Here is a 21,613-nt window from a genome sequence, read left to right on the forward strand (position 1 = left end):
ACTGTAACCAGGGGCCAGAGAAGTTCTGTTCATACTGTAGCCAGGGGCCAGAGAAGTTCTGTTCATACTGTAGCCAGGGGCCAGAGAAGTTCTGTTCATACTGTAGCCAGGGGCCAGAGAAGTTCTGTTCATACTGTAGCCAGGGGCCAGAGCCGAGTGTTGAAATGGAAGAAACAGGTGGAATGCCATCTCTCTCTCTCCTTCTCTCTCTCTCTCTCTCTCTCTCTCTCTCTCTCTCTCTCTCTCTCTCTCTCTCCTCTCTCTCTCTCTCTCTCTCTCTCGCCTTCTCTCTCTCTCTCTCTCTCTCGCCTCTCTCTCTCTCTCTCACCCTCTCTCTCTCTCTCTCTCTCTCTCTCTCTCTCTCGCCTTCTCTACCTCTCTCTCTCTCGCTCTCTCTATCCTCCCCCTCCAATCCATTTTTGTGCTATTGATGTTTCCCTGGGTACAACTGAGACATGTGACCAGCACAGGAGCATCAATAACCTGGTACATTCACATTTTCCCACCTGTACACACGCAAACACACACACACACACACACACACACACACACACACACACACACACACACACACACACACACACACACACACACACACACACACACACACACACACACACAGGTCATTGGGGTGGGATCACCAGACTTGCCTGAGGGAAGTCAACTATCATCTCATGTATTTATTTCGGTTCCAGGTAGAACCCTTAACACAGAGGGTTTTACATGAAAATCAAAAGAGTTCTACCTGGTACCAAAAAGGGTTCTTCAAAGGGTTCTCCTATGGGGACAGCCAAAGAATCCTTTCAGGTTCTAGATAGCAGCCACTGTGGGAACCAGTCGCCAGAGAAGTTCTGTTCATACTGTAGCCAGGGGCCAGAGAAGTTCTGTTCATACTGTAGCCAGGGGCCAGAGAAGTTCTGTTCATACTGTAGCCAGGGGCCAGAGAAGTTCTGTTCATACTGTAGCCAGGGGCCAGAGAAGTTCTGTTCATACTGTAGCCAGGGGCCAGAGAAGTTCTGTTCATACTGTAACCAGGGGCCAGAGAAGTTCTGTTCATACTGTAGCCAGGGGCCAGAGAAGTTCTGTTCATACTGTAACCAGGGGCCAGAGAAGTTCTGTTCATACTGTAGCCAGGGGCCAGAGAAGTTCTGTTCATACTGTAACCAGGGGCCAGAGAAGTTCTGTTCATACTGTAGCCAGGGGCCACAGAAGTTCTGTTCATACTGTAACCAGGGGCCAGAGAAGTTCTGTTCATACTGTAGCCAGGGGCCAGAGAAGTTCTGTTCATACTGTAGCCAGGGGCCAGAGAAGTTCTGTTCATACTGTAGCCAGGGGCCAGAGAAGTTCTGTTCATACTGTAACCAGGGGCCAGAGAAGTTCTGCTCATACTGTAGCCAGGGGCCAGAGAAGTTCTGTTCATACTGTAGCCAGGGGCCAGAGAAGTTCTGTTCATACTGTAGCCAGGGCCGAGTGTTGAAATGAAAGAAACAGGTGGAATGCCATCTCTCTCTCCTTCTCTCTCCTTCTCTCTCTCTTTCTCTCTTTCTCTTTCTCTCTCTCCTTCTCTCTCTCTTTCGCTCTCTCTCTCTCCCCTCTCTCCTCACTCTCTCTCTCTATCCTCCCCCTCCAATCCATTTTTGTGCTATCGATGTTTCCCTGGCTACAGCCGAGACATGTGACCAGCACAGGAGCATTAATAACTTGGAACATTCTCATTTTCCCACCTGTATATGTGAGTATCTGGCTGGTGATATATTTGAGGCAGGTATTAGGCAATCCCGTAGAATATTTGCTGATTAATTATTTATTTAACCTTTATTTATTTTTCAATTGTGCCCTGTGTTATAACAAACAACAATCCCCAAATTCTATACAGAATTTACCCCATTCTCCCAACATGTGAGAGAGAGTAAGCGTTTAAAGACAGGGTCAATTTCCTCTTATCCATCTTGCAGAAGGATGATAGTATCCCATGGAGACATAAACTGACCCATAACCTCAACTGTTTGTTTTGGTTTCCTGTCTGACAGGAAGTGACTTCTGATGACTCAAGGCTTCTCTGTAAAAGTAGTTATTAGTAGACGTCGTTATGGTCCTTCCATAGACTGACTCATCGAATCATCTGAATTATTTGGTCACACTCATTAAGAGTGCATACATGGTGCATTACGTATGGTGTTACATGGTGCATTACGTATGGTGTTACATGGTGCATTACGCATAGTGTTACATGGTGCATTACGTATGGTGTTACATGGTGCATTACGTATGGTGTTACATGGTGCATTACGTATGGTGTTACATGGTGCATTACGTATGGTGTTACATGGTGCATTACGTATGGTGTTACATGGTGCATTACGTATGGTGTTACATGGTGCATTACGTATGGTGTTACATGGTGCATTACATATGGTGTTACATGGTGCATTACGTATGGTGTTACATGGTGCTTTACATATGATGTTGCATGGTGCATTACGTATGGTGTTACATGGTGCATTACGTATGGTGTTACATGGTGCATTACATATGGTGTTGCATGGTGCATTACGTATGGTGTTAAATGGTGCATTACGTATGGTGTTACATGGTGCATTACGTATGGTGTTACATGGTGCATTACGTATGGTTACATTGCTTATTACTATGATGTTCCTCTATAAAAGCTGGTCAATAGAATGCTGGGGGTTTGAGACATCCCAAACCCATGCTGTTTCTGTTGTCAACATGATTAGTTGACAACAGATGGGATATGCCTTTTTTTCCAACACGATACTTAGCTAGAAACATAACACACTGGTCTTACACTGGACTCGGGCCTATCCTGCATGCACCAACAGATTGAAGGGCATGAAATCCAATGGTTCCCTGGAGGGAAATTCCAGTGAATGACACAACAGCTTCCGAATTCCTCTTTACAGCAGCAGTACTTTGGAATCAGTTATGCAAAGTGTTAACGCATTATGAAGGGTGTGGCTTGGTAGTGAAACATGCTCACATGTTGTTTATTATACTACAGAGAGAGAGAGAGGTAGCGTGATGGAGAAAGAAAGAGATGGGGGGAGAGAGAGAGTAGATATTGAGAGAGAGGTAGCGTGATGGAGAAAGAAAGAGATGGGGGGAGAGAGAGAGAGTAGATATCCATCTAACCTTTTCCTTGCTCTGTTACATATTGGTGTGTCCCCTTTTCTAATTACAGCGTCAACTTCAATCCCCATACACACACACACAGCAGCCATGGGAAGCATGTCTGGGATGTTTTCTGCTCGGCACAGTAGGCAGTAAATCAAATCAGTGATGGTATTTATCATGTTTATATCAGGGCTGATGCTGTTGTGCCATCCTGACCTGTCACCAGCCAAGCTGCTGCTGTAGTAGCAGCATTAGTAGTAGCCAGTAGTAATTTGGGTGGTGCTTATATTTGTCCATAGAAATGTTTTTTTTTTTGCATATTCCAACTTCCCCTAAGACACGGACAGGGAGCAATTGGGGTTAAGTACCTTGCTCAAGGGCACAGCAATAGATGTTTCACCTTGTCTGCCCTGGGATTCGAACCAGTGACCTTTCAGTAGTAGTAGTAGTAAGTCAATATCAGTCTACTGTGTCCTCACCTGTATTGTCATCTCACCTGGCTCCATGTGACGATACTGGTTAGGGTCAGTTCCATTTTAATCCTGTCAATTCAGGAGATTGAAAAAGCACACACTTTAAAGATCATTTTTCCTATTCGTATTTTTGGTTGGGAATGATTTGAAATGGAGTCGACCCCATCCCTGCTGGTACGACTTTATGTTGACATTATTATATCACCATTATGTAGTATGCTTTATATTAGAAGGTTCAAGGAAAGTGTTGCTAGGAGATTTCAGTGAATTGGTAACCCGGCCGGGATTTTGCAACTTTCTGCAATTGTCAGTCCAACACCTTAGCCATTACACCCAGAGGTACGAACTTCTTACACCCTTCCCTCTGTGAAGGGAGATTGGCTTTTCCATCAGATGATAGGAATATTACAGCACTGGCATTTACTGCGATTGTTGCTGTAAAAACATTTGTGGTGGTTGCTGTTTGTGTGGGCTTCCCACAGTATGACATGACCAAGATGTGATCTGCGATGTGATCTGAGATGATCCTCCATGATGATGATCTGGGATGTGATCTGAGATGATCCTCAGTGATGATGATCTGGGATGTGATCTGAGATGATCCTCCATGATGATGATCTGGGATGTGATCTGAGATGATCCTCCATGATGATGAGCTGGGATGTGATCTGAGATGATCCTCAGTGATGATGATCTGGGATGTGATCTGAGATGATCCTCCATGATGATGATCTGGGATGTGATCTGAGATGATCCTCAGTGATGATCTATCTGCTATGGAGGCTGGGGGCAACAGCAGTAGATAGATAGATAGATAGATAGATAGATAGATAGATAGATAGATAGATAGATAGATAGATAGATACATTTCATTTAGGGAGATTGCTGTAGGTTGGGGATAGGGTTATATTTTGGTTAAGATGTAGATTTTGCAGAGAGAAAATACACATACATGTAGGTGTGTAATGGAGGCTAGAATCCCCCATAAAAATCTCACCAAACTTGAGTGGTTGAATGGAAAATGCTTCACCAAGTCTAGTCACATCTTTCATTGATGTCAATTAACATGGATGATGTCAGTGCTGTCACAAAGGCCAAAGTTATTCATGGTGACTCCAGACTGAGTGCTCCATTTCAAAGCAGCCACAATTATGACATTCTTCATTCTCCTCTCTAAATATTCTTTTCAGTGTCAGTTTTCTCCCTCTCCACCCTCTTTTCTCCAATGCAGCATCTGTGCGCAATTACCATTAGATGTTTTTATCCAGTGCGAGCCAACAGAGGAAGCTGTTATGTCTAAGTCACAGCATGTGGATGGTCCATAAGAGCTCTATTCATCAGAGCAGACTAAAGGCCACACATTGACTGTGACAATGGTCTTCACTTCCACCAGCAAGCTGAGACAAAGGAGTCTTCCATAAAGAGATTGGCTCTCTCTCTCCCTCTCCCTCTCCCTCTCTCTCTCTCTCTCTCTCTCACTCTGCCTCTCTCTCTCTCTCGCTCTCTCCCTCTCCCTCTTTCGGTCTTTGTTATTAACTATGGGACTGTGTCATCTATAGATCTGTCATCTATCACATTCCCAGCAGACATCAGAAAGCCGTTGGTGCCTTTGACACAATGACAGTGTACAGGCTAAATATCCATGGCACATGGGGCACATTTTCCAGCGAAAAATAAAGTGACATTGGAATGGCCTGGTGAATGTCTGTTTTGGGCTGCTAGGAGTTTATTAATAGATGTATTCGTTTGTGATAGATTCATTGAACTTGTAGAACTGCCACTGCGTGTCCTCTGAAATGTGTGTTGGGCCCCCAAGTCTCCTCCAGTCTCACTGCATATTAGTCAAGCACTAGCCGCTGGGTATCAGTATCAAAAACAGCATTGTGAACTGGAGGATGGGAGCAGATTTACCGCCGCTGTAACTGTCATTTGCAGTGTAACGTGAGTGTAGAAGGTAGACCAGGCAGCAGCCGGAGTCCATTTGAAGCATGTCATATTACAAATATTACACCATGTCATGAATTGGTGAAAGGTCAGTGGAGTTGTGTCTCCCTCAGGTTGAGTTACAGGTGGATCCTTCCTGCTGCATCATAGCGAACCAACGTAATGTAGGATTAGAATTGATTCACACCGTCATTAGTCAGTGGGCTCCATGAAGCTTATAGCAGCGTAGAGACAGTGCTCTCAGTGGATGTGTATGAAACTGCAGCTAATGCCTCATAATTCCCTCTTTGCTTAATGGACACTATGGGCCGTTACCTCTGGCGTGTTTCTGATAGGCAAACAGCTCTCAGAGTTCCATTCCGGAATGGAATGAAGCAGAATTGGAAAACCGACTCCCAATCCATTCTGAGCTTGTTCCACACAGTCTTTATGGTATTGGATGACATTTTGTTGTCAGGTGATAGGACTTGTTGGCTTGAGACTGTGATATGTGAAGCCACACCACGGTAGTGCACTATATGGAAAAGTGTGCCATGCATTTGAGCCCTTAGTCTGCCGACTGACTGGAGTGGGTAGTGGTGACAGCGGAATAGTGTTATTTTCCCAGGCAGTTTGTTCAGTGGCAGTTGGAGAAGAGACCAACCCTCAGACTCCTAACTGTGTCTGTATTCTCTCCTCTCCCCCGAGGGACCGCTTTGTGGTGGGTCTGGCTATTTTCTCCCTGCCATTCACTCTTTCCCTCTCATTCTGGGTCTCTGTTGTCAACTCACTGTTTAAAAATGACAAACTGACAGAAGGGAACCAGGCTATGCCTTCTGCTGTGCCTTCTGCTCAGGCTTTTGAAGTAACTTGGTATGATATTGGGGAGAATTGTAACTTTTTATTTCAAGGTCTCCCTGCAGTCAAATATGCTGTGATAAGATATTGTACATTTCGGAACAGCAGTGAGTTTTCACTATAGGATTTTTTATATATATATATTTTTTTGTTTACATTATTTCTGAGATATCTTCATAAACTTAGAACAGTCATTTATATTTCTAAGGTATGCAAAAGGTATGCAAATTGAGTGAATGTTATCTCAATAAGTTTGATTTAGAAGCAGACCTGACATAATCATGTTAGTGCAGGAATAGAGCAGTGCCTTGTGTGGGCTTTTCTTTGGCCATAGAGAGGCTTTTATTCTCTATTTTGGTTAGGCTAGGGTGTGACTCGGGTGGGCATTCTAGTTTCTTTATTTCTATGTTTTGGCCGGGTATGGTTCTCAATCAGGGACAGATATCTATCGTTGTCTCTGATTGGGAATCATACTATCATAGCCTTTTTCCCCACCTGTGTTTCGTGGGTAGTTATTTTATGTTTAGCTGCCTGACAGAACTGTGCGCTTTAGTTTTTCTGCATGGTTGTGGTGTTCGGTTTATTAAATATCATGAACGCCTACAACGCTGCACCTTGGTCTCCTTCTTCAACCCACGAGAGTCATGACACTTTAACTCAGAAACTAACTGAGTTAAGGGGATACTGCGATATTCTGGCAATGACTGGAAGTCTACAGCTACGATAGCGTATGCAATGGAAATGATGTAAATGGATAGATAGACCCACTCAAGTCTGTGAGTTATCCTGGGGAAGAGAACCATGGCCAGGGAGTCCGAGGGCTCTGGAGGGAGGGATGGTGGGTCCCAGTAGAATTACCACCGTGCTTCTCTTTCTTCTTCCTTCTTTCTATTACCTCTCTTTCTTCACTCTTTTCTTCTTCTTCAATGTGTCGTGTTTTTCTCCATCCCACCCCCTTTGTATGTCTTCGCCTCCTGTTCATGTTCTCTCCTCTCCTCCTTCCTCTCCTTCCTTTTTCACGGCTTGGTGATCCCCTGAGGGACTGAGAGCTTGGCTGATAACCAGCCTCTTACACATGCTGTTAGAGTGACATTCGGAGCTCCAGCTGGGCTGGAATCCTGCTGCAATCCTGAATACAAATAGTGTTTACTACTGTATATAAATGCCAGGTGTGCACTTTTTTAGGATCGAAGGAAAACCCTCATTCACTGTAAATGGTCTTGAAAGATTCAACCTTGTAACTAGTGAGACCGTTTCGGTTTGTCGAATTCGGGGGTTCAGCATAGCAAGCCTTTACACTTCTGTGATTTTGACATACAGTATTAAACCAGCCCAGTACAATGAATGACTGAAACTGTTGATGTTTGAGGGCTTAATTTATGCGTGTGAATATTCTCTATTGGACTACTGAGAACTCTTATTGTGAAAACAGCTGGTCTTTTGCTACGCCTGCATTTTCATTGCTATGGCTCAATAACAGAGTCCTAGGGGGTGAGTTTCCCGAAAGCCTTGTGGCTGAATCAGGCTGGCAGAGTGGTTTTGGTTCTGTAGCTGTACAGCCATGCCACACCATCACGGTTCACCAGAAACAGAACTGAGTGGGATGAAATGGGGTGGAACGGCCTGGTCTCTCAGGAGGAATGTGAGGTATTTCCGAGCATGTGCACCACAGAGTGTCGAGCCAAACAGGCGGTGCGCCAGGACTATCAAGGGCACCACTACCACAGGACTTCTGGTATGGTTAACTTACCCTGGTCAAATAAAGGTTGAGAATGATCTGTGCTAGCTTGGTGGTGGATCTTAACTTGACCGGATCTTAACTTGAGGAATGCACACAACAGCCGTTCTCATAAATCTTGTATTGATGTGCATGGGATTTGGTTTTAAATTCGAGTTATGCATATACATTTACGTCAGGATTGGGCTTTATGAAAAAAGAGAGGAAGTCTTTAGTCAAAAGCTTATACTTCCCCTTGTTTCCTGGTTGACCACTGGGTCTGAGGGTTGAGGCAAATAGAATGGACCCGTAATACCAGATTAAACTTTGTGACATATGTCAATAGTAGAATGAGTTGGAATACAAAAAAGATTACTGTATTTTCTCTTTATCAGATCATATTTTGGCTTGGTTTTGTTCTGCTGGGGATGATGACGGTGTGGGCGGTTTATGGAACAGTTAGTCCAAAATGTAGGTAACCCTTAGTGGAGTCAAACTAAAATGTGACCTCTTGTTTGAATTTCTGAAAAAAATCCATAAATTCTCTTTCCAATATGATAAGGAGATGAACTACAAATACTCATTGACTTTCTGTGACAATGAGTGTACCTCTTCTTTACAGTAGGTCAGGGATGGGCAACTGGCCGCCTGCGGCCCGCGGCAACCCTTTTGTCGGCCCGCGGAACAATTAAGTCAACTTAAGTCAACTTACTGTTGAGAGTTAGAATACACAAGGTGCTATTCTATTTACTTATTGGTCAGTGAGTCTAGCGGCCAGCTATCTAAACTTGTAGTTAGCGTGGTCGAATGACCAAACGGGGCGGGGTCCATTGATCATCAGCTATCATATTAAAAATGATGAACATTTGCCTCCACCCTATGACAAAATGTATATAGAATTGCAGGAAATGTGTTAGAAAATTGCTAACTCTTCTCTCCGCCCCATGGCAAAATGTGTAGAATTGCAGCAAACTTGCTTTAAAATGGCAACATTTTCTCTACGCCCCATGGCAAAATGTGTAGAATTGCAGGAGATGAACTTTAAAATGATTTTTGCTGTCACTTGGGGGGGCGCTAAAATGTTAGTGGTGTTTTTTTTTGGGGGGGGGGGTATGGTTGTGGGTACGCAGACCCACAAGCCACTGCTGCCGCTCATAATGAGTTCAGTTTCTTTGTGGCCCCCACCCCCATCAAAGCAGCCCATCCCTGCTGTAGGTCATACTTTTATTGTGCATTCTGTGGCTGTTTTCTCTGTTATACTCACTGTTGTTAGGTAGATGTGTTTTTTGCAGATGGCCTGAACGTGTGCTGTAGTCAAACAAAGCGAGGGTAAGGCACCGGAAGAGGGACACAACACAACAAACACAATACAGCACCACTCTGTATAAAGGAAGCAACAAAATGAGGTCATCCATCGCTGGAGAACACACACACAAAGAGATATGACTGTAACATCTGGCACAGATCAAACCCACTACACAGACCTCTGATGATGTCACTGTTGTGGGGGGGGGGGCATAACTAGGACTTATCTAAGAGCAGATGGCGGTTCGCTGGGTTTCGATTTTTCCAACACATCAAATATTGATTTCAGCCAAAGATTCATAACACACGAGTCCATTTACATGACACAAGAGAATAAATATCATCACTTTTTGAACTGAGATGATATCAGGCCCATTGCTTTGTCCATGGGGTATAAAGCATACAATGCAGAGCTCCTCTACAATACTGTGTCAAGCTGAAATGAGAAGAGGTGGTATTGGGCTCTGTAAGGTTACACTGACCTTATCCTGAGTTCTAAATCGAGTGATTGTTTTGCATTTCAAAAAATGCTATTTTGAGACGTAGGGAAACACAGTCGGTGAAGGAAGTGTCAATTATAATGTCAAATACAGCTTGGCATTTCTGTACTCGAGCAAGGAAGGTTGAAATGAGAGGTAGAAAAAGAGATGAAGAGAAAAGAAAGGAAAGATGGGGAGAGAGAGAGAGAGAGAGAAAGAGAGAGAGAGAGAATAGGAGAAAGATTGGTTTGGAAAGTGCAAGGCTATTGAAACAGACACAATGAGGAGTAACTTGAGCTCAGTTCAACCCCAGTACTGTCCGGTGCAAAGCTCTTTCCATGAGCACAGCAAAGAGGGTAGGAGAGGACAATGTTTGGACAACTCTTTTATGCAATGTGACATTCTGTTTAATTTCAGCAAGATGTGTCTGGAAGAAATGTCCCTGAATGCAAAACAGGCCTAAGTAGTTGATATTGGGCAGCGTAACTGTAGGAAAAGATCCAGCTGCTTCTCCAAATCCATCCATATACTGTAGTATACAGTATTTTATAGGCCGTCATTGTAAATGAGAATTTGTTCTTAACTGGCTGGCCTAGTTAAATAAAGGTGAATTATTTAAAAAAATTTAAGTAGTGAAATCAACACTTGCATAACACAAGAGCAAATCCATTCAGTTTCATTCAGTGATAACTCATTTCCATTCAGTTCCTTTTGACTCCTGGTGCAGGGTGACTTCCTGGACATTCTTTATGTTTGTCACCCGTTCAATCCATGTCCTGATCTCCTGCCAGGCTGACGGACAGGAGGAGGCGTATTATCACGTGGTCTACTGCAGGATTAAAGCCTGTCCGTTGGACCTTAATCTGCTTGTCACACACACACACACACACACACACACACACACACACACACACACACACACACACACACACACACACACACACACACACACACACATACACATACACACACACACACACACACATATATATATGGAAAAAACTGACCGGGTGGAAGAGTGATAGAGGGATCATGGAATAGAAACAATGTGTATGTGTGTTGATTGCTGTTTTGTGTCAAAAGGGGATGAGGGAAAAAGGGAGTGTTTTCGTTATTTTCATTTTACCTCTCGTACTGCTAACTTCTGACTTAGGCATTACAGTTTTTTCGATTGCTAAACGACAGTGGGCACAACTGGAGTCACATGTGCAAAACTCTAACTACAGTCTGCACTACCAACAGTCACCTGAGCTAAACAGTTCACATCACCTGCAAAACTCATTCCAAGCAACACAACTCTTAACACATGGCTCAAAACACGCTCAGTGCTTCCAAACACTATGCACAACCCTCACTGAGATAACACACACTGTCACTCAGAACACACTGAGAGTAAAAACACTAGCATCAAACACCAATACAGAAAATACAAACTTTTCATCTTTACAGTTTGAACAATTTCAGTGACTTCATACGAAGTAATATTTTCTTCAAAGAAAAGAGTGACATTCTTTCACATGATTTATATTTTTTTTTAGAACATAACAATTCTTTAAGGTAAATGAAAATTAGCAGTTTGCTTCAATAGTCTGTAGTAATTTACGGAATTACAGTAATGAGAAAAAAAAGGTAGAAACTAAAAGTACATACTGTAATTCGAACAAATAATTGAGGGGCTAATCCTGCCTCTCTCTAGCATCAGGCCACAGGTTTTCTTTAACATCACATCTAATGTTTTCTCTTGCCATGCACCTGGGGAAGAACCTTCTGGAGTGCCTTATCCATCCCTGGCAGTCCTCTGGACTCGTGTCCTCTTTTGGCTTCCAAAAGAGACATTTGGTCATGTGGGTGGTGACCAAACACTTTCCACCTCCAGGCAGAGAAAAACTCCTCTATTGGGTTGAGGAAGGGTGAATATGCAGGCAGGTACAAAACCATAAATCTGTGATGTGCTGCAAACCAATCTGTGACAGCTGCAGAGTGGTGAAAAGCAACGTTATCGCAAACTATGACAAAAACTTGGGGGTTTCTTACTGGCTCCCCCTGTTCTGCTGGCACTAGCTGAGCATAGAGCTGTTCTAGGAAAGCTATATGCCTTTCTGTGTTGTATGGGCCAATGAGTGGTGTGTTGAGAAGCAAACCATCATTGGCCATTGCAGCACACATGGTGATATTTCCCCCCCTTTGGCCTGGAACCTCCACAGTGGCCCTTTGACCTATAACATTCCTTCCTCTGCGCCGTGTTTTGGCAAGGTTAAATCCAGCTTCATCGATAAATACAAATGAATGTGGTCTTTCCAGTGCTTCCACCTCCATTACTCTTTGAAAAACAGTAAGTGCACAGTTTTACTGTAGAAATGCTAGTGTTTGTTTTACTGTAAATATTTTGTATAGCTGTGTACGTAACCTCAGACGTCTTACCTGGACATATTGGTATCTTTGCTCTTTTACCCGTTCACTGTTTCTCTCAAACGGTACAGTGTATAACTGTTTCATTGTAACTTGGTGTTTCTTTAGGACTCAAGCAATAGTTGTTGTGCTGACAGAATTAACATTTTCAAATATATCATTATCAGCCAGCACTCTATCTTGAATCTCCCACAGTTTTATTCCATTGTTGACAACAACCATGTCAACAATAGCATTTTCCTGCGCATCTGAAAATATTTTTCCTCTTCAGCCTGTTGGGGGCAGCCTTTGGGTCCTGTTGTAAAAACATATTTTACAGTCAAACTTACTGTAATATATATCTGTGTAAATATTCTATAATTGCAATACAAAATAGATTCCTGTAATGTTTTCATTTACTGTAAGGATGGTAATTCTCACCTGTTTGTATGATGGAAAATTCGCATTACAGATGCCACTGTGGATCTTTGCAGATTGTGTTGCACTCTCAACCCTGCCTCTCTCAATGAGAGACCATGGTTCACGACATGGTCTATAAGTGTAGCCCTTATTTAATCTGAAATAACAGCTCTTTGTCTTCTTTGTCTTCCTCCACGCATCCGCCCTCTCCCTGCCACCCTTCTCCCTCCACAAACCCATCTTCCTTGTTCCATTTCCAAAATGAGTCTTTCTGAGCTCTACCTATATATACTGTAATATGTGTGTGTGTGTTCACTAACAAGTCTAAAACAAGACACCTGCTTAGCCTTTCAGCTGAAATTGCAATCAGCAGTGTTTGAAAGGCACAAGGCTGAAATCTATTCCGTTTTGAATGTGTGGTTCACAGTTTTGACAGCAGTGTGTTAGCATTTGAACAAAGTGCTGTAAATCCACAGTGTTGTGCAGGTTGTGGTTAAAGTCATCGGATAAGTGTGTAGAGTTTTGAAAACTGTGTTCAAGCAATGAAAAACGAACTAGAGTTTGGTCCACATGAACTGCTGCTGTGCAGACTGTAGTTAGAGTTTTGCACATGTGACTCCTGTTGTGTTCACTGTCGTTTAGCAATCGAAAAAAACTGTAAACGCAGTTTGTGTGCATACATGCAACTGTGTGTGTGCATATGTTAGCATTTGTGTGCTTGTGTATGTGCGTGCGTGTGTGCGGCCATAGGATATGGTCATATTGTTCTGGTGAGATGCTATTTGTAGGAGTGTGTTTACTCTCTCTGTCTCTGAAGGAGCACACAGGGTTCTAGAACCCGCCACAGAATGACCTTCAGAACACAGCCAGCTGAGGGATAACTCTTTATGTGCTGCTTTTCTCTGAATTCTTACCGTAAACTCCATTCCCTTGGGTTTGGAAACACACCCACTCTGACTGCCTGGCTGGCTAGTGTGTCGCTGCTGGTATTGAATAGCACACCGCTTGTTGGACTTGGCTTCAGTGAGTCTCAAGCCCCAAGAATCAATGGTGATAAAATAGACGATTGTTCTGTTAATGATTTCATGGCAAGACCAGCGACTGTAATTTCCCTTCTGAGAAATATTTCAAAATGGACCTCAAAACCATCCACATCTGATATCTCCTTAAATGGTGGTTGTCTGTTCAGTCTTACAGATGCTGCATTCAGATGTCCTTTTCATGATCATCTCATGTTTAACTCTTATTTAACATTGGCTCTAGGACTTCTTTTCCAGATCATAGTTAGATCCCACATTGTCACCACACAGACATAGGACAGCCTCAATACTTTACGGCCTCCTGTTAGTCAGCCAAGACCACCCTGCTGAATGGATGAAGGATTATGTGGATACAAGTTTGCTTACATCAAAGATCATATCTTAGCTCTTGACACATGGCAAACAATCTATTAGTCAACTGCTTCAGTAAGGAAGCCCTGCTTGTCTGTAGACAGTGTGGGTTTAGGTTTGACTCAGTGGGTGTGCTACTGTATGTGTACAGTATACCAATCAACGACTCTCTGTGGATTCCTTAGTAGTGTATGTTTGTATGTGTGGAGTGGAGCCCCTAAGTATACTGGGATTGAGTCAGGCTGTTCCTTTGATGCAGTGGTTCTGGTGCTGATGGTTGTGTGTGTGTGTGTGTGTGTGTGTGTGTGTGTGTGTGTGTGTGTGTGTGTGTGTGTGTGTGTGTGTGTGTGTGTGTGTGTGTGTGTGTGTGTGTGTGTGAACAACCTCAGGGGTGGCTGAGTTACTCGGGGCTCCTGAGTGGCGCAGCACTCTAAGGCACTGCATCTCAGTGCTAGAGGTGACACTACAGACCCTGGTTCAATTCCAGGCTGTATCACAATCGGCTATGATTGGGAGTCCCATAGGGTTGTGTACAGTGTCGTCCGGGTTAGGGTTGGGTCGGGGTAGGCCATCATGGTAAATAAGAATTTGTTTTTAACTCACTTGCCTTATTTTTTAAAAATAAATAAATAAAGTACAACATTGAGTGGGGTTGGATGAGGAGAAGTTTTTGAGGCAATTAACGCCCCCTTGTGGGAAAATATACTAGTACAAAGTCTTAAAAAACACACAGTCCATGGAAATCATAGGTTTGCTTTGATATAAGCATTTCGCTACACCTGCAGACAGTGGACACAGGGCAGGGTGTGTCCAGATGGGCAGACAGACAGTGGACACAGGGCAGGCTGTGTCCAGATGGGCAGACAGACAGTGGACACAGGGCAGGCTGTGTCCAGATGGGCAGACAGACAGTGGACACAGGGCAGGCTGTGTCCAGATGGGCAGACAGACAGTGGACACAGGGCAGGCTGTGTCCAGATGGGCAGACAGACAGTGGACACAGGGCAGGGTGTGTCCAGATGGGCAGACAGACAGTGGACACAGGGCAGGCTGTGTCCAGATGTGCAGACAGACAGTGGACACAGGGCAGGCTGTGTCCAGATGGGCAGACAGACAGTGGACACAGGGCAGGCTGTGTCCAGATGGGCAGACAGACAGTGGACACAGGGCAGGCTGTGTCCAGATGGGCAGACAGACAGTGGACACAGGGCAGGGTGTGTCCAGATGGGCAGACAGACAGTGGACACAGGGCAGGGTGTGTCCAGATGGGCAGACAGACAGTGGACACAGGGCAGGGTGTGTCCAGATGGGCAGACAGACAGTGGACCCAGGGCAGGCTGTGTCCAGATGGGCAGACAGACAGTGGACACAGGGCAGGCTGTGTCCAGATGGGCAGACAGACAGTGGACCCAGGGCAGGCTGTGTCCAGATGGGCAGACAGACAGTGGACACAGGGCAGGCTGTGTCCAGTTTGGAGGGCACGTTGTCTGTTTGTGTTAGACTGGCTGGCAGCATCATCTGCATTAGGATCAGCCAACTTCCAATAATGAAAATTACTCCAAAAAGCTGCTTCATGTGCTCTGCTCTGTCAGATCACTGGGTTTATCTGTAATACCGCTGCAATGTGTGTGTGTGTGTTCTGAACTTCTGTCTCACATCTCTCCTTCTCTCCCTGGGTCTCCAGCTGGCAGGCGTAGCACGGTAGGGGGTGGTAGAGAGCATGGCTGAGCCAGGCCAGCCCCAGGAGAGCAGCAGTCTGCAGAGGAAGAAACCTCCATGGCTCAGAGTGAACATCCCCCCACAGCTGTCCCTGGATGAGCCCTCAACATTCATACAGGTATGATGACACATCTCTCTCACATCTCTCTCACACACAACACACACACACACACACACACACACACACACACACACACACACACACACACACACACACACACACACACACACACACACACACACACACACACACACACACTAACACACACACACACACACACGTTTGTTTTACTATACTTGTGGGGACCAAACAATTGATTCCCATTCAAAATCAAACTCCTAACCCTAACTCCTAACCCTAACTCCTAACCCTAAACCCTAACTCCTAATCCTAACCCCTAACCCTAACTCCTAACCCTAACCCCTAACCCTAACCCCTAACCCTAACTCCTAACCCTAAACCCTAACTCCTAACCCTAACTCCTAACCCTAACCCCTAACTCTAACTCCTAACCCTAAACCCTAACCCCTAACTCTAACTCCTAACCCTAATTGTAACCCTAACCCCTAACTCTAACCCCTAACTCCTAACTCTAACCCCTAACTCCTAACTCTAACCCCTAACTCTAACCCCTAACCCCTAACCCTAACTCCTAACTCTAACCCCTAACTCTAATTCTAACTCCTAACCCTAACTCCTAACCCTAACTCCTAACTCTAACTCCTAACTCTAATTCTAACTCCTAACCCCTAACTCTAACTCCTAACTCTAACTCCTAACCCCTAACTCTAACTCCTAACTCTAACTCTAACTCCTAACCCCTAACCCTAACTCCTAACTCTAACTCCTAACTCCTAACCCTAACTCCTAACTCTAACTCCTAACTCTAACCCCTAACCCTAACTCCTAACCCTAACTCCTAACTCTAACTCCTAACCCTAAACCCTAACTCCTAACCCTAACCCTAAACCCTAACTCCTAATCCTAACCCCTAACCCTACCTCCTAACCCTAAACCCTAAACCCTAACTCCTAACCCTAACTCCTAACCCTAACCCCTAACTCTAACTCCTAACCCTAAACCCTAACCCTAACCCCTAACTCTAACTCCTAACCCTAATTGTAACCCTAACTCCTAACCCTAACCCCTAACTCCTAACTCTAACCCCTAACTCTAACCCCTAACTCTAACCCTAACTCCTAACTCTAACCCCTAACTCTAACTCCTAACCCTAACTCCTAACTCTAACTCCTAACTCTAACTCCTAACTCTAATTCTAACTCCTAACCCCTAACCCTAACTCCTAACTCTAACTCCTAACCCCTAACTCTAACTCCTAACTCTAACTCCTAACTCCTAACCCTAACTCCTAACCCTAACTCCTAACTCTAACTCCTAACTCTAACCCCTAACCCTAACTCCTAACCCTAACTCCTAACTCTAACCCCTAACCCTAACTCCTAACTCTAACTCCTAACCCTAACTCCTAACTCTAACCCCTAACCCTAACTCCTAACCCTAACCCCTAACTCTAACTCCTAACCCTAAACCCTAACTCCTAACCCTAACTCCTAACTCCTAACTCTAACTCCTAACCCTAAACCCTAACTCCTAACCCTAACCCCTAACTCTAACTCCTAACTCTAACTCCTAACCCTAACTCCTAACCCCTAACCCTAACTCCTAACTCTAACTCCTAACGCTAACCCCTAACTCTAACTCCTAACTCTAACTCCTAACCCTAACTCCTAACCCCTAACCCTAACTCCTAACTCTAACTCCTAACCCTAACCCCTAACTCTAACTCCTAACTCTAACTCCTAACCCTAACCCTAACCCCTAACTCTAACTCCTAACCCTAACTCCTAACCCCTAACCCTAACTCCTAACTCCTAACTCCTAACCCTAACCCCTAACTCTAACTCCTAACTCTAACTCCTAACCCTAACTCCTAACCCCTAACCCTAACTCCTAACTCTAACTCCTAACTCTAACTCCTAACCCCTAACCCTAACTCCTAACTCTAACTCCTAACTCTAACTCCTAACCCCTAACCCTAACTCCTAACTCTAACTCCTAACTCTAACTCCTAACGCTAACTCCTAACTCGAACTCTAATTTTAACCCTAAACCTATAAAAGCCTTTTTCCTTCTGGGGACCAGCAGAATGCTTTCCTTGTTTTACTACCCTCAGGTCCCCACAAGGAAAGTATAACCAAACCACACACACACACACACACACACACACACACACACACACACACACACACACACACACACACACACACACACACACACACTCACTCACTCACACACACACACACACACACACACACACACACACACACACACACACACACACACACACACACACACACACACACACACACACACACACACATTCATACATGTACAGTTGCTGTAATCTGGCTTAGACACAGGCTCAATACAGATTCAATACAAGCGTACAATAGAGACCAGCTACAGTAAGTCCACTCAGCTGTTGAGGTGCAATGTCTTCTTGTTGTCTGGTGTGTGTCACAGCCGGTGAAGAGGCAGGGGTTCCTGCGCAGTGTGAGCATGCCTGGCGAGAACATACAATCAGGCATCGCAACCTTTGACCCCAGCAACTATCTCCAACCCCCCTTGCAGCGCCAGCCCTCCATCACACAGACCATCAAGAGGTGAGACCACACACACGCACACGTGTATCACACAACACACCTTCCACTCTACTTGCTTCTGCATTCCCTGAATATCTTTTCTAAATAACACTAACTTTTACCAACTCACTATTACTCTTTTCCAGCTGATCTGAACTTATACTCTTTTCATTTCCCTTTTTACTCCTCTCCTTTATTTCCCACTCTCTCTCCTTTCTCTTGGTGCCACTTCCTTCTCCTTCCCCATCTGCCTACCTGCCTCCCCGGCTTTCCTCGGTCTGGTGTGTGTATGTGTGTAGTGAGAAGAGGGTGCATTTCAAGCGGGTCAACACGGTCCCTCCTAAGGGCCAGAGGGGCCCCCGACGGGTTTCTGTGCTGCGCAGGCGCTCCTGTGTCCCCAAACTGGTCACCCGCCGCCGCTCGTCCATCCCCAAACAAATCATCAAGTAAGAGTGAGAGAGGGGGGAGGGGATGAGGAGGGATATGAAGAGAGAGAAGGATGAAAGAAGGAGCAAGGGAAGAGAGAGAAGGAACAGATTAAGATAATGTGTCAATACGACAATGTAAGAATCCTCACTATGACAATGTAAGAATCCTCACTACGACAATGTAAGAATCCTCACTACGACAATGTAAGAATCCTCACTACGATAATGTAAGACTCCTCACTACGACAATGTAAGAATCCCCTGAAGATATAACGCAAACTTCCAGAAATTCGCTCACCAAATCATGTGTTTAAGGATGAATCGTCAGAGCAACACGCAGGGACCACATCTGCTGTGTGTTATGTTTTCATGTTTTTGACTGTGTTCCATGACGCATAGAGGATGCATTCACACGTTCCACCCACCACCCCTTATACAGACACACACTCACACACACACACACAATGACTCATAAAGAGTAGCTACCTGGCCTCCCACATCAAGGCCGCTGTGAATCCATCGGAGCGCCATGTAGCTGGCTTGTGTGTTCAGCTCATTGTGTGACAGTGGACCAACACCAAAGACAGCTACCTCTTCAAAGGCCTGCCTGAACCTTCGCATTGGAAAGGTGGAACCACGGTGTGTGTGTGTGTGGTCCAGTTGGCTCCAGTAGGACTCTATCAATAGCATGACAGTAGCACACTGAGGGGGCACTTGTACTGGCAGGCTAAGGCCTGTGAGAGGGACAGGAATGTCAGCAATGCTAACTTTCTATTGACAGCTATTGTCACAGCTATGGAGTTATATTCATAGACATGATGATACAGTATGTGACTGACTGAGTTTGAACCCCCGTGTTAGCAGTGTGTCTGTTACAAGACTGTGTTCGCCTGCTGAGGGAAAGGTATTAGTTAACCTTTTTCACACCTCACACTAAGGTAGTTTCCTCATGATCATGCAAGGGGTTCATGACTTTGCTGCGTCAACCTTGTGTGCATTCTTTCTCTCTCTCCACCCCCCCTCTCTCTCCCTCTCTCTCTTCCTCATTCTCTCTCTCTCTCTCCCCCTCCCCCTCTCTCTCTCTCTCTCTCCCTCTCTCTTCTCCCTCCCTCCCTCCCTCCCTCCCTCCCTCCCTCCCTCCCTCCCTCCCTCCCTCCCTCCCTCCCTCCCTCCCTCCCTCTTCTGTTCTCTCTCTCTCTCTCTCTCTCTCTCTGTCTCTCTCTCTGTCTCTCCCTTTGTCTCTCTTATCCCCTCTCTCTCTCTCTCTCTCTTGTTGAGACAGGTCCCACACACTCCCTCCACCGCCTGATATGTACAACCTACCTTGTTTTTTCTCTCCTTCTAATCTCTCTCTTCCTGGGAAGTGCTGGTATGTTAGTGGGAGCATTGGCCAATTTACACAAACTCCCCAAACAGGGGGGGGAAGAGAAAAAGGGAGAGAGGAGGGGTTAATAGAAAGAGAGGGCTAAGAGAGAGGGAGAGAGAGAGGGAGAGGGAGAGAGAGAGGGAGAAAAAAAGAGGGAGAGGCATGTAGAACTAAGTGTGTTAGGGAGGTGAGAACAGAGATTCACAGAGAGCAGATATGTAGAGCCGTTGTCCATTCCCACTGAGGATCAGGCAGCTCGAGAGGATTCATGGAGATACAGGCGGAAAGATTTCACAACCTCAAGTTCAGAGAGACAATCTTCTGTTGAATTAAAAGGAATCCTGGAGAGAGAAGACCATTTTGAGGAAAACTGGATACTCAATTCTTCCAAGCATAGTAGACGGATCACAGATCATAGCCTGGAGGTTATGGAACTGAAGACAGCAAATCCCTGTAATAGATACAGACTAGAATATCACACTGCGTCAAGATTGTCTCAAGTTCAGAGAGCAAATCTTCTGTTGAATTAAAAGTCTGTTGGATTCTATTTCCAAGCACAGTAGGCGGATCATAGTGCTGCAGGAGAAAGACAATTATTTAGAAGTCACACTGGAGTTCAGCCAGCTTCTAGACGACACGTTCTCCTAGTGTGATCCGCTGGTCTGAGGAACATCAACTTGGCCAGGCCGTTTGATTGACCCCCTCTCTGGGAAGAACATACTACTGAATGGAAGTACATTTCACATCAGCACCCAGTGGATGTATTGCAGCTCTCAGCCTCAACGGACCTTCAATTATTCTCACCAGCTGTGAACCAGAGGGTGACTTGGGGTCAGACGTTGGACAGGAGTTAGGGGTGAGACCAGGACATTATGTGGTTGTGGCTCCAGGCTGCTGTAGCTCTGTGTGAGCCAGAGGCATGACCCTACCTGCTTCCTGGGACTGGGATGGACTGGACAGGTAAGAGGACTTTGGGGGGGGGGGGCAACATGGGAATGGCTGGACAGGTAAGAGGACTTTGGGGGGGGGGGGCAACATGGGAATGGCTGGACAGGTAAGAGGACTCTGGGGGGGGGGCTACATGGGAATGTCTGGACAGGTAAGAGGACTTTGGGGGGGGGGGACATGGGAATGTCTGGACAGGTAAGACAGTGTGGAACTGGGTAGAGGAACATGTGGGAAACAGGAGGGAGGAAAGGAGTTGGGGAATAGGAAAGAAGAGAGGGAGGGAGCGAGAGGGAGGGAGAGGAAGGAAAGAAGAGCGGTCGAGGGGAGGGGAGACTAGAGGAGAGGATTTCCAGCTGTGCAGGGATCACTGACAGTGTTTTACAAAGGAACTGTTTATCT

At 45.2% G+C, this 21,613-nt stretch overlaps 1 protein-coding gene across 4 annotated transcripts in view; it reads left to right on the top strand.

Moving 5' to 3' along the window:
* rhbdf1b (rhomboid 5 homolog 1b (Drosophila)) overlaps positions 1-21,613 on the top strand; it is a 60,667-nt gene that overhangs the window by 3,631 nt on the left and 35,423 nt on the right. For 3 of the 4 annotated variants that reach the window (XM_064950508.1, XM_064950509.1, XM_064950511.1), the window contains exons 2-3: positions 15,774-15,926; positions 18,354-18,493. In XM_064950508.1, the coding sequence (XP_064806580.1) occupies positions 15,810-15,926; positions 18,354-18,493 (257 nt within the window). In that variant the 5' untranslated portion in view covers positions 15,774-15,809. Of the gene's footprint in view, positions 1-15,773; positions 15,927-18,353; positions 18,494-20,369; positions 21,227-21,613 lie in introns of those variants that run through there. The other variant, XM_064950510.1, reaches the window with a different exon arrangement.

Source organism: Oncorhynchus masou, chromosome 31 (assembly GCF_036934945.1).
Source record: "Oncorhynchus masou masou isolate Uvic2021 chromosome 31, UVic_Omas_1.1, whole genome shotgun sequence".
In the NCBI taxonomy this organism is placed as follows: domain Eukaryota; kingdom Metazoa; phylum Chordata; class Actinopteri; order Salmoniformes; family Salmonidae; genus Oncorhynchus; species Oncorhynchus masou.